Source organism: Pithys albifrons, chromosome 12, assembly GCF_047495875.1.
Source record: "Pithys albifrons albifrons isolate INPA30051 chromosome 12, PitAlb_v1, whole genome shotgun sequence".
NCBI classification, from domain to species: domain Eukaryota; kingdom Metazoa; phylum Chordata; class Aves; order Passeriformes; family Thamnophilidae; genus Pithys; species Pithys albifrons.
The window spans coordinates 15244316-15260465 of NC_092469.1; the positions used below are offsets into that span (position 1 = coordinate 15244316).

At 42.9% G+C, this 16150-nt stretch overlaps 1 protein-coding gene across 1 annotated transcript; it reads left to right on the top strand.

The window, feature by feature from the left end:
- Window positions 1-143: 143 nt before the first annotated feature.
- PSME3IP1 (proteasome activator subunit 3 interacting protein 1) lies at window positions 144-15643 on the top strand. The gene is made up of 7 exons (XM_071567825.1): window positions 144-217; window positions 3823-3968; window positions 4155-4253; window positions 7581-7702; window positions 11634-11767; window positions 13742-13806; window positions 14903-15643. The coding sequence occupies exons 2-7, from the start codon at window positions 3839-3841 to the stop codon at window positions 15118-15120; spliced, it is 768 nt and encodes a 255-aa protein (XP_071423926.1). The 5' UTR covers window positions 144-217; window positions 3823-3838; the 3' UTR covers window positions 15121-15643.
- Window positions 15644-16150: the final 507 nt, after the last annotated feature.

A 16150-nucleotide genomic window follows, 5' to 3' on the forward strand; every position in this document is an offset into this window, starting at 1 on the left:
CCCTGACGCGCTCCCGCCCAGCCAATCCGCGGCTGCTCCGCGCCCCGCTCGGCGCGCCGTAAGAACGGCGCGGATTGGCTGCGGCGGGGGCGGGGCTGGTGGGAAGGGGTCTCGCGGTTGGCCGGAAGGGCGGAAGAGGCGGGGCGGGTGGCGGAGGGGAGCGGGGTCAATGGCGGCGCTGCGGGCCCGGCCGTGCCACTCGCTCTGAGGGGCCGCGGTACGTGCTGGAGACGGCGGGGCGGGCATGGGGCGGTTGGCGGGGCCGCGGGAGGTGGGCGGGGTCGGGGGAAGCGGCCGTGCTGGAGCTGTGGAGCGCTGCGGGTGCAGGGGCGGAGAGGGCCGAGCGTGGGCCCTGCGAGGGTGGCGGGCCGGGGGGATACTGGGGCGAGGGGCTGAGGGGACGTGGGGAGAGGAGGACGCCGTGAGGGCTCGGAACAGCCCCCGGAGTGTTCCCTGCGCCGGAGCCCCGGGCCGGGGGACGAGTCGGGGCTGGTGGGGAGCGGCTCGTCCCCGGCGGCTCCAGGCTTGGTGTTTGATGTACTGCGGGTGCGCTGCCCGAGCTGCCTCAGGGGTGGGCTGAATAAAGGGGAGTAGGGACCGTAGTCTCTGCTATTTAATGTATTTGAAGTTTTGCACTGGTACCTCAGGCACCGCCGCTGCTCCAGGTCTGTCCCAGCCTGCGTAATGGCAGGTGAAGTTTGGGGTTTGTTGGGGTTTTTTTTGATCCTGTGGATGTTGCCATCTGACATTACCCAAAGCTGTAATTTACATAATTTGTAAAGTTATGTCACAAAGCTGTGATATAAACTTGTGTCCTTTGCAATGACAGAAGCCTTAAAATACACTCAAAAACAGAGAGAAACAGGGGAAAGTTGCCAGGCACATGGTTTTTATCAGGTCTGGGAGATTCTGAATGTGTTTGTTTCAGATGGGAGAGGGCAAAGGATGCAGAATGATTAGCAAAGTTCATAACTACAAGTGAGCTTCAATACGATGCTGCTTGATGTTGATTTTGTTCTCCAGGATGTGGTTGTCAGTGAAGTTGTTATCTGCTGAATCAGACACCAGTTTTCAGGACTGTAGTGAAAACACCATGGCTGCTTGTCAGGTCATAATTAAACCTTAATACACTTCATGTATCTTAAAATATATTGTCTTAAAATATATTCTGGCTGGTCCAGAAGTCAGGTGGTCTGCTACTGAAGGCTTTAGTCCCCAGAAGATACTGTGCCCTTGCAGAATTCCTTTCTTCAGTTTGTTTTTATGACTATCTGTCACCACCATATTGGAACCTTTTGTTTCCTCTCTAAATTGGATGGATTGAGATGAACAAGTGGAGAAACAAATTGTCTTGTTTATTCAGCACTTGGATAGGAAAGCTGCCCTTGTGATCAGAACTGTTCAGGAGGGGGAATTCAATTTTTGCCTTCTTTTGTAGGTTTCCAGCTTGAGCCACTTTCAGGAATGACACTTAAAAAAGCAGATGTTCCATCCTTTATGGAAAGCGGACTTGTCTTGGGGTGGAGTTTTGTTAGATATTTAAAAAAGAAACAAAAGAAAGAAAAGGAAAAAATTAGACAATCACCAGCCCTCAGTCTGTCCTTCCTTTCCCCAATTCTTAAGAGGATCCTTTCATCTTGTCTTTTCATAATTCCCACCTGAAGAATGTATCCTGCTTTAACAAAGATTTGTCCAGTGATCTAACCTGGATTTCTCCTGAGACCTTAATTTCTTCCTTTGAGTTACAAACAATACCCCATAAAAGTATCAGGTTTTGTAAGGATTTCAGGACTTTATGCAGGAGTGATTCCTGGTACAAAGGAAAGATGGTAAACTGGTTCTTTCCCTTATATGGGTTACTGCATTTCTCCTTCCTGGAAGAGGAGGTGTTTGGGGTTCTCTGCAGTGCTGAAAGGCAGGCAGGGTGAGATCCTAAATGAGTAACACTTGGCAGAAAGGGAGGCAATTCATCTGTAGTCCTTGAGGTACTTGTGCAGTTATACCAAGGAAATAATGAGTTCATAGGAGAAAATGAAGTTCTCATGACTTGAAATGAACTGCTGTGTTTGTTGTGTTTATGTTGTAAGAAACAAAAACAGGCATTGGGACTTTGTTGTGTAGCATGGAGGTGGCAGAATGGTTCTGAAAGAGACACCTCAGACTTACAGAAGCAGTTTGTGTCACCCTGGGCTTACAGGTGTCAGGAGCACGAGGTTCCTTCTTGGGGTGACTCCTTGGAGCATCTTCACCCCACGTCTGGTGTTGGAATCTTGAAGCAGAGGGGGCTGAGCTGTGGAGAAGGGGCTGTGCCCTCTCCTACTCACCTAGTGACCTCCATGTAAACCCTGACAGAGCCCCCAGCAGAGCCTGACCCAGCACAGCCTGACCCAGCACACTCTCCTGCCTGCAGGGAGGTGCAAAAGGCTTTGGGGGCTGGAGAGATGAGTTGCTGTTGTGGTTTAACCCCAGCCAGCAACTAACCAAGAGAGAGAGTCACAATACATTGCCCAGCACCCGCTGCCCAGTCTGTGCCCAGTCAGCAGCTCCCCCCCAGCTCCTCCCAGTTTATATACTGGGCACGCTGTTCTGTGGTCATAGTTCTATGGGATATCCCTTTGGCCACTCTGGGACAGCTCTCCTGGCCCTGCTCCCTCCTGGCTTCTTGTGCAGCTCCTCTTGGCACAGTGTGAGACACTGAGAAGTCCTTGACTTAGAAGGAGCAGAGCTGAGCAACAACAGCACTTCAGAGTGTTATCAGTTATTGTCATACCAAACCAAAAACACAGACTTGTACCAACTACTAAGAGGAAAATTAACTCTGTCCCAGCCAAAACCAGGACAGTTGCTAATTTCTGAAATCTCAGTGTTTGTCACTTACAAATATGTGTATTTAGCAAATGAAAACAGACAGGGTTTCTCAGATTTTCACAGGGTGGGCAAAAAGAACTTAGATAAACTGAGGGCAAAGCACCAAATCCTTTCTTGTAAGGATAAAATAGATTTTTGAGTTAGGAAAGGTTTTAGAGCTGTAGGCAGATTCTGAGGCCTACTAGATAGTAATTAGTTCTGTGAGAAAAACCAGCAAACTCGCAAAACCAAAATGAGATAAGAAGGTTTTGGGAGAAGCTTTCCATGAGAAAAGAATGTTGAAGAGATAAATGTCTCGCAGCAGAGAGAACATCTGTGCAGAAAGTGACATGCAATTCGAAGCTATAATAAGGTTTATAGACACTGTGATACAACCTATAGAACTTGGCTATGGGTGGGATTTGACAATATGTATTGTGTAAGGTGGAGTTAGAGTGTATCCTTTTACTCTCTTTTTCTATTATTTTTCTTTTTTCATGGAGTGATTTAATAAACTATCTCATGTGTGACACCTGCAAGGTGTGTCCCCTTCTTTTTGGCTGCCACGACCTTACTGAGAACTACTACTGTCTCCAGAACAGAGAGGTGTAAGAACTGAAATAAAAGGATGTGAGTGTAGGTGGGGGGAGTTATTTTTTATATTTGTGTAAGCAAGGTAAATATAAAGTGGAGTGGGTAAAAATCCATTGAGATGGGACTTTCAGAAAAGCAGCCTGAGGCAGACAACTAGCAGGGAAGGTGTAATTATGAGAAAAGAGTAAAAAAAGGAGTCATAGGTGGTGCTATTAGTCTTGGCAGTAAGTAGTTATCTCAATCAGTACTTACTATGCTGTGCTCTGTAGAGAACTGAAGTTATTGTAAGGGCATCAGGTCTCTTTTTGTGGATCTTTAGTAATGTTTTACCCACTGAAAAGTATAATTAGACCCCTGATACCTTTTGTATTGTGTTTTTAGGATAGACTATTCCACAATGGATGGGGCAGATGGTACTGCTGACCTCGTGATCAACAAGAGGTTTGTGTCTGAATCTGAGCTAGAGGAGCGACGGAAGAGAAGGCAAGAGGAATGGGAAAAGGTCCGGAAACCTGAGGATCCAAAAGGTATGGGACAGATTTTAATAATTACAGGAAAAAGATCTGAGAATATTTCACTTTTGTGGAAAGCAGAAATAAAGGTAATGGCCGGTATTCTATAGTCTGAAAAGGTTTTTATATGAAGGAACTAAGAACTGTTGGCAATTCCGTGTTTCTCACATGTGGTCTCCCTTTCTGGTTTGTTCCTTTCAGAATGCCCAGAGGAGGCTTATGACCCACGGTCATTGTATGAAAGACTCCAGGAACAGAGGGAGAAGAAGCAGCAGGAGTTTGAGGAGCAATTTAAATTCAGTAAGCACCAGCAGCAAACTGAATGCATTGTGTGCAACAGCTGTACACAACTTCTGAGTGAGGGCCATACCCCTGTGTCTTGTCTGCCTCTTTAAGAGGGAAACAGAGACTTCAGAAGAGTTATTGAAATCTTGGGTTTTTCAAGTAACAGGCTATTCTGGGACCAAGGCAGTCCTGCTCTCGTGCAAAACTCAAAAGTTGTTTGCAGTCATGAAGCTGCATTCCTGTAAAGTGTGGAATACCAGTCTTGTATTGCACATTAAATTAAAAAAAACAACAACCAAAACCTGATTAACAACCCATGGAAAAGTGAAAATGTAACATGGTTTTGTGACTCCTGAACTCATGCTTTAACACACGATCATTCTGAATCCATAAAAGAAATCCTGTTACAGCAGCTGGTACATTTCCAAGCCCTAATTATTTGACTCAAAAGTGATTTGAGAATTAAAATTTTGATTTGGAAGAGGTAAACTTCCCGGTGTTGATTCTTCAAAAAATAGATGTTTAAGTGTTCTAATGGAATGGGAACCTAATTTCTACTGATGTTTGACTTTCTGATTTTATAGAAAAATCCTTTGCATTGTATCATCTGTGTATGTGCTGCTGAGTGCAAAGATGATATTGAGAACTAGAAAATTATTAGTCAACCTTTTTGAGAAAAAGGGAGCTATTGGCTCTAAATAAAGAGAAGTGAGAATGATACTGTGGGACTCCATTTTAAGGTGGGTTCTGATTGATTTTGGTTCTTTAGCTGGAAGCCTTACCCTCAAGCTGTGTGTTCTTGCTCTACTTTGCCTCATTGGATTCTGTCTAGAATTTCACTTGTATTTGTGATGGATCAAAACTACGGCACAGTCTTTGAGTTCTGTAAGAACCTGCCCCTGCAGATGCTGCCAAGTATCCCTGATAACCATGGTTGCCACTCCTGTTTTGTAGCTGATGATTTTAGGATCATTCCTGTAGCCAAATTTCTTTGAGAGAAGGTAAGTGGGAGGAACTTCCTAACTTAAGATCAGTGGAGTGCTGGGTTACCTTGTCAGATTGCAGCCCAGTTTGGCCACTTGTGGCAAGATTTGTCCCCTAATGTGTTTGAATTTGCCTTACAATGTTAAAAAATATTTTTTCTGTCCATGGGAATTTTTGAGGAATAGAACGTGAGTTTAGTGCACTGTCATTCTTATCAGTCAGAACTGATGATGAGACTTGAGAGGAGAAACCTTAATGCTGAAGAATTGTGTTGGCATAAACACACAAATGTATTTACTCTGAAACTTTTATGTAGATAAAAACCTCTTTACAGACTTAGCAGTTCTTTCTGCTTGGCTATTAAGCATTATAAGAATGTCTTCCTTTCCAAAGTAAAGTCATTTTGATAGGCTGTTAAGAGCATCTTAAATGAAAAAATTATCCTACTACTCTCTAAAATGGAACTTTAAAAATCATCTTTCTGAACAATTATGGTAACCAAAATAAGGATAAGTGAAAGTTACTTCCTGTCCCTTGAGTTTCACTTGTATTTTTGGTGGTGAAAAGTGGAAAGTACAGGTAGCAGCATGAGTGGATTAAAGTCTTGAACTGGACCTATAGGATTCTTTCCCTCTGGAGAGTTTCCAGTTTACTTCAGTGAACTTTTGATCCCAGTCATCTTGTGTGATGTGACTGAGCAGTCACCCAAGAACTGCCTGCTGTCAGCCTGCATGGGAAGGGCTTGTATTACTGTCTAAATTAATAGTTTCCCTTGCCCAGTTTTATTAGATCTGCAACATCTTCCCTTTGCTTCAGTAAACCCAAGTGCTGGAATGGGAAGCAGCCCTGAGAAGTAAAGTCAGTGCTGCTTTTAAGGCCACCCCTGCAGAATATCAGGCACCTGCTGCCCTGAGAACAAAGCCCACTGCAGAGTGCCCGGTAGGGAATCTCAGTAATGTCAGCCCCAACCACCTCTGTGACTGCTCTTCTTAGTTTGCAGATGGGGCAGGCAGAAAATGCAATTAATTCATGTCATTTGCTTCAGAAAGTGCCCCAAGTGTCACTGCTTTTGTTGTCTGAAGGGCCCTCAGCAGTAGCAGTGAGAGCTACAAGTTACTGTTCAAAGATTTATGAATGAGCTCTGCATGAGTTGGAAGGAGTGGGTTTGGCCTTTATGAAGTAACCTCAAATAGTAATTGATTTCTAGAGCTCTTCTGTCAAAGACAAGCTTGCCAATTATCAGTGTAAATGGATTTCTTAGTTTGCCATTAAAGCGAGTAGGGCTTGACTATGTGAGTGAAGATTAAAAAAATGTGGTGACCTCATATAAAAGCCTAAAAATCCTCCTGCAGAGTTAAACTTCAGTAAAGACTAAAGGTGATATTTGGGCTGATTTTTGGGGGATGACTACAAATGGCAAGACTTGGGTTTTTTTCTAAAAAGTATTTTTTATTGCCTTTCTAACTAAATTTGATCGAGAGACATTAAACATTTGCAGAGCAGAAAATAAAAGACCTTCCTGCTGTACTAGCAGGTACTTTCCATAGAGTAGCCTGTTTCTAAAAAAAAATGTATTTGGAATTTAGTTGTCTTCCTTCTGCTTCATTCTTCTTTTCATTTCTTTAAACAGATGTTAACATTTGTTAGTTACTGATTGTTTGCTTTAAGGAAACATACTTCCCAGTTTGAAACAAGATTTATGAGGAGAAGTAATGTGGTTTTTCCAGTTATTGGTTGGTTTAAGAACAAATTCTGAGGAGACAGGCTTTAACTTGGTGTCTGAAACCAAAATAACAAATATATCGTTGCATGATGTGGTTATTTCTCATTTTGTGTAACCTGTTACTACTGCAGAAAAGCTGCTTGTCTGAAAACTTGATCAATTTTCCTTAACTATATCAGTAAGTCCAACAGCATTTCCTGGCTTCCTGTGAATTGTCTGGCTTTTCTCTGTGGTAATAGTGTTGTGTTTAATTTGTATGAGTTTGTGCTTTAGTGTGTAAGAGTTTTGCCTTGTTAGCATCCATATCATTAACCAGGAGGTATTTTTACTCCTTAATTACAGAATCCAGCAGAGAGCTTGTGTAGTTTGCCTTGTACCCTTTTGTTGGCACGATAGCAATGGCTGCTGGAGTACCCAATCCACTCCCTCATCCAGGACTCTGCTCCCTGTGTTCCCAGGGGCTTTGTGCAAATTGTCCTGCCTCGGCAGTGTTGGAAACGTGTGTGAGATGTGAACACTTACCCACATTTATGGGCTGTTTGAAATCATCCAGAAATGATGAAGTAACACACACAGTAACTGTCTCCTCCCTAAGTGGTTTTAGCTTATTAATATGCATTCTTTTCTTTATTCAGAAAATATGGTAAGAGGCTTAGATGAGGATGAGACGCATTTCCTTGATGAGGTTTCTCGGCAGCAAGAGCTACTAGAAAAGCAACGAAGAGAAGAAGAGCTGAAAGAGCTAAATGAGTACAGAATATCCTTTGCATTAAAATGGCTGGTGGTTACCTAGAGCAGGGTAAGAGTGGACTGTAGTTTTATTCTGTCATTGACATTCTTTTTATAAAACTGCTTTACCAGAACAGGTAAGATGATAGACTTTCAAAGTTTAATGTTTTTGTTGTATCTTTGATAGACAACTGTAATGTTTGATATTCTCCTGCTTCAACCACCCCCCTTTGGTACTTCTCTTTCCTTCTCCCCTCTCATTGTTTTGGGGTTTGGTTGTGGGGAATTTTTCTGTTATTGAGGGCATGAAATACCATCACTAAAAGGAGAAAGAGAACACAAAGGAAAAACATCCTATTCCAATCTTTTGCTTTTGTCTTGTTAGTGAAACTAAATGCTCTTGTTTGTTTTTTAACTGCATGCTGCCTGATTTTAGCATACCTGTTTGAAATAATGTGTGAATTGATCTCTTTTGTTACTCTTCTGAAGTATTAGATACCTTCTCCCTTGCTGATATCTTCTGGATGAGAAACTAAATACATCTGTGCCAATGCACTGACTTTCTTCTGGGAAGTCAGTGCCTATGGAGACTCAGCTCCTTTGGGCAGTACACACTTGTAGGTAGTGCTGAAAGCAGGACAGTTGGCCTTTGCTGTTAAATGCCAAATTTTCTTTAAGATGTGCTAGAAAATAATATAGGATGTTTTTTCTCTGTAATTGGTGCCAGTCGAGGGACATTGGAATGACTTGAGGATTTCTGCGCTAAGTGAAATGCTGTGTTTTTGAGGTTTACTGAATCTGTGCAGAACCTGATGGTTTCTTTGTCTCCATTGCTTTTAAGTAATCAGTGAACAAAACACAAGTTTTCAAAGATGCTTTAGTATAAATGAAAGAGTTTGTGGATACAAGGAGGTGACCAAAACCAGTCAGCAAATAAAACTGGTTAGTAGTGATGCTCTAGAGATGGGCCTTACTTGTATTAATGAATGATTTACAGCTGGGAGTGTGAGTACTGTGAGGAGCAATTAGCTCAGGAATGTGTTTATGAAAAACCAGTACTGATGTGGGTTTTTTACTTCAGAAAAAGGCTGTGTCTAGGCAGTGGATTTGGAGTATTTTTTTGATCTGTTGGATCTAATAATGGGATGTTTGTGGGATATATTTAGTTTTGGTGATGTTGCTCACGGGTCTGGGTGATCAGGGCTGTGCAGTGTCAGACTGTGCTGTGGAAGCAGCTGAAAGCTCTCCTTATGTCACACATGTCCAGGGTGAACCACACCAGCCCAGAGGGAATCTGGAGTTGTCTTGAATTATCCATATAACACACTGATCCTGAATTTACTGAGCAGGGCCTGAGCAAGATGTACAGGCAATCTTATCTCAGTGTCTGTGGTCTTAGTAGTATTGGTGACTCTGGATCTGTAAATGAAACTGTAGAATTTACCACTGATGTGGTGGAAGGAGGGAAAATGTTTTATAGTCACCTCATCTTGTGGGAAAACGAGAAGTGTTGCCCGTTCATCTACTTTTGTAACTTTTTTGTTTGACAATAATATTTCAATCAAGCTCAGAGCAACTTGGAAGTGACTCATCTGTGTTTGAAATTTTTGGTGGTGTTCTTCTAAAAATGCAAAAGGTGTTTTTTGCATCTGCTTGCTATTGATTTATCACTGCAGTGACAAAAATCAGTGGGTATCAGGCAAATGTGCTGCATCTATAGGTACTGTTTGAGCTCTTCCAAACTAATAAGAGGAATGTTGATCCAATGGGTTTGATTATTTGCTCTTTTGCCTCGTATAATATCTAATTTAAGCTACCCAGAGGCATTAATTTAATGGTAGAACCAGTTAAAAATTCAAGAACAGGTTTGGGGGTTTTTTTATTTTTTTTCTTTATTTTTTATGTTGAACAATCATGAAATCATGTATCTTCATGATAAACTTGCTTTGGAATATTTTAATGCACTCATAAACAAACAAAATTCATATGGAAGAATAGGAATTTTACTTCCTCCTGCATGAAAAACTAGGTTTGTTTGCTCCTTACCCTATCCAGCCCCCGCTGGTCTTACAATGATTAAAGATTTACAGATATTTTTAAGCCCAGATCCAAGAAGTGTTTGAGAACAACATCCTCTTGTCTTCACTCCTTTGCAAATGTAGGAATGATCCCCCCCTCCAACAAGCAGACTTTACTGTAGGACAGCTTGTTTAATGCAGTTGGTATTTAAGATTGAGAGGTTTATTTCTGATTCTTGAGAGGGAACACTTCTTGGCTGGGTATTGCATTACATTTACTAATGGCAGGAGGATGTATAAAATATCTACTAAAAATGTGCTGTGCCTTCTAGTTGAAGAGTTCTAGAGGAATGCCACCTGGCTAGAAGTGAAAAGCCTGTAATTTGGTATCTTTTAAAAGAAAAGACTTTGGGTTCCTCAGCCAGGCTTTTGTAGTGCAGTCTGAGAATATAACAAGGTGATGGACCTAAATGTGGAAGTTGAGCACTGCAGTGGGTGGAAGGAATCGTGTGTTGCAACATCAAACCGTGTTCAACACAACGAGCTTTCGTACGGCTTTGGACAGCCACAGGGTGGCACTCCTGTGCCATTTTAAAAATGAATAAAATTTAACAGTGGTTTTAGCTGAGAAGACTTGATTGAGGTAAGGAGCAGTCTGGGTTACTGCTGCATCCTTGGGAAAATCTAATAAGGAATGGCATCTGAATGCTCCTGACTGTAAAGTGATTGGAGAATGTGTCACTTCAAAGCAAAATGTAAGAGTTTGATTTGCAGATGTTCAGTGGGAAAAAAAAAGCTGTGGCTTCAAAAATATACGGTCCATCAACATGAAATTCACTATCCAATATTTGTCTGCAGAGAAACTGTTAGAAAGCTAGATGTGAGTTTATAAATATGCTTTTAAATTAGGTCAGTTTGCCTTTACTGTGCACTTTGTAAGTTGTGCAGCAGCTTGTGTGACTCACATGGCACCTCGTCTGCAAACAGGGTCTTTGACAGACCTCGTCTCACCAGATGCAGGTGGACCTAAAATGTTACCAGGGCAGGACTAAATACTGCCACAGGAGACCAGTTCAGGATGCGTGCAGAGTGTGCCTTGATAACACACAGAGTCAGCTCCGTCTTAGCCAGTCTGAGAACCTGCTTAAGCTTCTCCACATCATTATATGTTTCAGCTGCATCCCACCTTGCTAACACTGTTTTAAGCTACTTAGTTATTCTGTGTAATTGCAGTCTTTTTGGGTGAATCTTGGACCACATTCACCCTTAATCAATCTGTCTCCTTTCTCTTGGTGTTGGTGCTCAGACCAAGCAGTAGTAGCCTTGTGGTCCTTACAGAGAGAGGAGCTGAAAAGACAGAGTGATAAATACCAAACCTAAAAATGGAACTGTTTTGCCTTGGTAGGCTGAAATCTGCTGGGCTCAGCAAAAGGAGGGTTTAGGAGTGCAAGGGAGCTCACATATTGCTACTTGGGTTTTTGGTAAGGATTAGAGTTTGGAGCAGCAAATTTGAATTACACATGTGTTAACCCCCACATAGAAGGGGAAGTGTTGCATTGCTTGCTTGGTTGGTTTGTTTGTTTTAGTCCAAGCATGACCTTTTTGCTTTTCTAAGGCCTTTAGGAAAAGGGTATGTTTGTGTGTGCTGAGTGTCATGTGTTGCACCTTTCTGGCTTCGGAACAGCAGCTCCTGGGCTGCTGCCTGGATGTCTTCACAGGGAGAGATGGTATTGGTACCTGAGAGAGCTCTGACCCCAGAGGGTGAAGTCTCTTCTGTTTTGGCTGAGGGTACCAGCTAAATGTCATTACAAACAAGTTTATTTTGATAGAATATGTGAATGACCTTCGGTCGACGCTGTCAGGAGAGCTGGCTAAATATATCAGAGAGGAAGTGTCTGTTCTCCCCCTTCCTTCCCAGTTGATCCTTAACCCTTAATTCACAGCACTCTCACCAAAGTGGGAGTCAGTATGGACCCAAAGAAGGAAACTGAGAAGAAATTGGCCATGAAGTCAGTGGAAAACAAGAACAAATTCTCTCAGGCAAAGCTGTTGGCAGGAGCTGTGAAACACAGAAGGTTAGTTTCACACCTCTATAAATTCATGAGGAACGGAACCCAGTTAGCAGCGCAGAGGGAGGCAGGCCAAAACTGCCTTCGGAGAGTGAGGTGTAAACCTTAGCCCTAAGGGGGAAGGTATAAGAAAAGACCAGCCTTGTTTCTATAGGCTCTCACAAACTGTGGGGAAAAACATGAAGCAATTCAAATAGATGTGTGTGTAAAGCAAGTGGGTAGACTCTTCATTCTAGAGTACCAGGCTTGGGCAATCCTGCTTGGGGATCTAGCGGGAATCTATTTCACATCTCTATTTATAGATAGCAGTGGCACCTCACTCCTGTAAATTCATTCAGATTTGCATAATTGATCAGCTGATTTCACCTGTGTTTAAAATGGATTGTTTTAATTGCTGCTGGGGTCAGCATGGGGGAGACAGTTACAAGAGAAAAGCTTTGTGTACGAGTTTGATCCTGAGGACATCAGGCCAACTTCCCTTGTTCATCAGTGATTTGCACTGATACATCAACACCCTTTCCAATCCAGGGAGATGGCAGCTGGGTTTATGATGTGTTTGCTGTTTTGATCTGGGCCTGCAAATGCAGCTGCTCGTGTGCTACAGGTTATGGAGAAACCAGACATGTGGGACCAGACTTATTTCCCACAGATGAATCATCTAATACTTAAGATGATTACTGACATCTCAAAATTCAGTCACTGTGTTCGAGTGGTCTCAGAATGCGAGATTATTTTAGAAGCTTATCTTGTAGGGTGATGTTTAGCTCCCAATACAGCATTAAATGCATGTCTGAAAACTGAAGTAAGCATTTCCACCACTTAATGTTTGTAGGGTTGGGTGGTAGTTTGGGTTTTCAGAAGACAGAGAAGAAATACTCAGAACTGATAAGAACGAGCCAACAATGTTGGTTTTGTCTTCTTACTACTAGTACTTAACCCAGTAGGATATAGAAAAGGAGCTGGCATGTGCTTAATGGCACTTCTAAAGTCTGCAGATGGCATCTCTTTGAAGAGAGCATCTTAACTGACATGTCAGTGTCCTCAAAGACTTGCTTTGCAGTCTTCTATTTTTGCCATCTTATCTTTTATTGCAGAGTGCCCCAAAGCAAGTGTAGTGTGAGCTCAACATCTGCTCCCTGAGCTTTGTAATTTCCTGTAAAGGATGTATTGCTATTAAAAGCTCTCTGCGCAGAGTAACCTTTCATTTGTACTGCATGTTCTGACAGGGACAGAAAAGAGTTAATGCATAACAGTGCTCATACTTCATCCGTTCATCACAGCTGAAGCTGGGAAGCATTTGTTTATGTGGATAGCTGAGGATTGGGACCCTGCAGGGCAGAGCAGGGTGGAATCTGGGCAGTGACAGGGGAGAGCTATAGAAGCTCAGCAGAGTCAGAAGGCCAATGCTCCTTTCCCCCAGCACCACTTTGGATCCAGAAAGGACTTAAGATACTGCAGCTGGTGTGTGAATTGCTGCAAAACCTACTGGGCTTCTTACTGGGTGCAAAATTTTTAGATGATTTAGAATAGGCTCTCTAAGTACTTGAAGGAGGAGAAGGAAGCTCTGAAAGGGAAAAGCCACAGATGTTGCACCAGCAAGTGTGGTAATCACCCAGATGTGCAAGCTGTGGTCGTATGGGGTGACTGAAGCTCAGGCAGTCATTGCCAGTATCCTGTGGGGTACATCCTGCTGAATAGGCAGCTCTGGGTTGCTGTGCCAGAGGTTTGACTTGGACTCCCAGAGGTGGGTTCCTGTTTCCCAGGTTAGCAGGTGATCTGTGCAGTGTAGGTGTTGACGCTTCCTTGGATCTTGCCCGTTCCCAAAGGAGCTCCAGTTAACAGCAGTCAGAAGTGGTGATGGTCCTCAGGGGATCCTGCTGGCATTCGGTGTAGTGTTTTTGGCAAAGTTGTACAATTAACTTCACAGTAATTAAGTGGTTGCTTATGAGACACAAGACACTTCCTTATTTTTTTCCACAGTTCAGATGGTGGTAACAGTGTGAAGAGGTTGAAACTAGATACTGATCATGATGAAAAGAATCAAGGTATGTTCCGAGTTCTCCATGTGGGAAGCTGTGTGTCACTGAACAGCTACTGACAGGGTAAAATCTGGTTTTGCTTTCCTGTTCCTTCACTGTGCAAGACAGCACAGACTGTCTTGGAGCAGTAGGAATGGAACTGTAGGTGCCGACAACTTTCATGGAAAACAGGACTACAGGGAACCTCTACAGGTCATCAGGCAGTTCCTTGCCTAAACCAGTCTAAGCTGCTCTTAAGTCTCGACAGATAGACACTGTGCACCCCTCCATAGAGAGTTTATCCTAATGCTTAACTGGTTTTAATCTGAAAGAGTTTTGCCCAATAATTAATGAGAGTCTCCTCAGGTGCACTTCAAACCTAATGCATATCCTGTTGGCAGGAGGCACGGAGAGCTGATCACCCCCTTCCTCTTCACAGCAGCATTGGATGTATTTGTATACATCCACTTCAGCTTTTCATGCTATGAAGTGATTCTGTCCATCCTGAAGCCAATTTGTTTCAGAAAATTGTGGGGAACTAGAAGAAAAATTAAGTTGTGTTTCAGCCTTAGCTGTCAGGGCTGCAATTGACTTTCTGTCAAGACACTGACACAAATCGGGTGAGCTGGGATTGTGTAATGACAACCCAAGGCGCTTCCTGATTCTCCTTCTGTTCAGTAAACTTTCAGAACAGTGGAAATAATTAATTAGCCATGGAAGATGGGAGATGTTGACTAGCAGAACGATGAAATAAAACTTTTCCTCAACTATGTTGTTATACTGCAAAAAAAAAATTGCACAAAGCAGAGCTATTTATTCTTATTTTTAGTGGGTTTGGTACTTGACAAGCATCAAAACTGACAGCTTTAGAATAAAAAATATGTAATGCCAGCATAGAGCTGGGCTTAAACTAGTGATGAGAAAAAAAAAATCCCCTGAGGTAGCAAGTCCTTACTGTCAGAATGGCTTTATTGCAGCATAAAGCTGCTTTATGCTTTGATTAAATCCTGCAATCATCTGCTGTTTATATGGCAAAAGCAGGTGGGTGACACGCGGCAGCTCCTGGGCTGATTGAAAGCCCTTTCCTGCACTCCCGTTTTTGACTGAGGTATCTCTTTTGCAGAAAACCCCTCCTGTGTTCCCCTGGGGAGCAGCTCCGTGGGAAGCTCCACAGTCCATTGTCCCTCGGCAGCTGTGTGCATTGGGATCCTGCCTGGCCTGGGTGCCTACTCGGGAAGCAGCGATTCAGAGTCCAGCTCGGATAGTGAAGGCACTATTAATTCCACTGGAAAGATTGTCTCCTCTGTCTTTCGTGGCAACAGTTTCTTTGATGGTCCGTAACAAAATCCCTCCCTGTGTAATGTAGTGCAGAGTATCTTCCAAAACCCTAATGGATGCTTCTTTGCATCCTTCTGCCCCAAATATAATCTTTCTAGCTAACTTCTAAACCTTAATACACTCAGATACTCCTAAAATAATTCATTATATCTTCCCACACACTCCCAACTTTCCATTTCTGGGGTGCATACTGAGCCTTGAAGAAAAGCTGCCATCCTAAAGGAGAAGGCACACTTAAGTGTCACAAAGGTCTAGGAGGGTAAGGAGGAGAGTTTTGTTTTTTTTTTACAATTCTTATGGAAAGAATTATGATTTAAAAAGTTTATACAAGACTAACAAGCAAAAATACTCACTTGAAGCAGTGAAGTCTTGTAGAAACAGCCATGTGTTCTGTTTTAAAATGTCATTTTTATTCTGCATTTGAGAAATGGGGGCAGAACCAAATTTGAGCAGATGGTGAAGTGTAGATTGCCATGACACTGTAAAGAAGTTTTAGTGTTACATGATTAAAGACATTCTGAATGCATTTTTTATCTCTGCTTGTGCCATTCATAATTGTTCTCATTCCATTAAGCAATTTCTGCTCTACCCAACCAGCCCTTTCCTCAAACCGCCATCCAGGAGAGGTACAAGGCAGCCTCCTACACTGCAGAGGTGGTGATGGAAAACTGCTGGTCTGAGGGAGTTCACAGGAGCTGCAATTGCCTGTTCTGCTCAAAGGCTGTTGCTCCTGCGCCAGCACTTGACAAGCAATTCAGCTTTTCAGCAGCAATGTCCGGAAGAACGTGAATACAGAGCGTGTGGGATTCCCCAGTTCAACCAAACCTCTTTGAACAGAAGCTGGAGAAGAACATAATTCTTGAAGCTGTATTGAATTTAAGAAATCCTTTATGGACATGTTTATGAGTGGGGTAGAACAGAAGGGCAGGGATGAGCAGGAAGTAGGGGTGAGGGCCAATCCTTTTCACCTGTGTGTGCAAACAATGCAAATGAGAGGTTGGAGGAACAGCACAGCTTGACTGCTCAGGGGTGG

What these genes read in the sequence shown, in the direction of transcription:
- PSME3IP1 (XM_071567825.1), top strand. Translation starts at nt 3,839, where the DNA reads ATGGATGGGGCAGATGGTACTGCTGACCTCGTGATCAACAAGAGGTTT. An exon ending in TGAGGAGCAATTTAAATTCA is followed by an intron (nt 4,254 to 7,580) that starts GTAAGCACCAGC and finishes TTCTTTATTCAG; the next exon opens with AAAATATGGTAAGAGGCTTA. An exon ending in AAGAGCTAAATGAGTACAGA is followed by an intron (nt 7,703 to 11,633) that starts ATATCCTTTGCA and finishes CCCTTAATTCAC; the next exon opens with AGCACTCTCACCAAAGTGGG.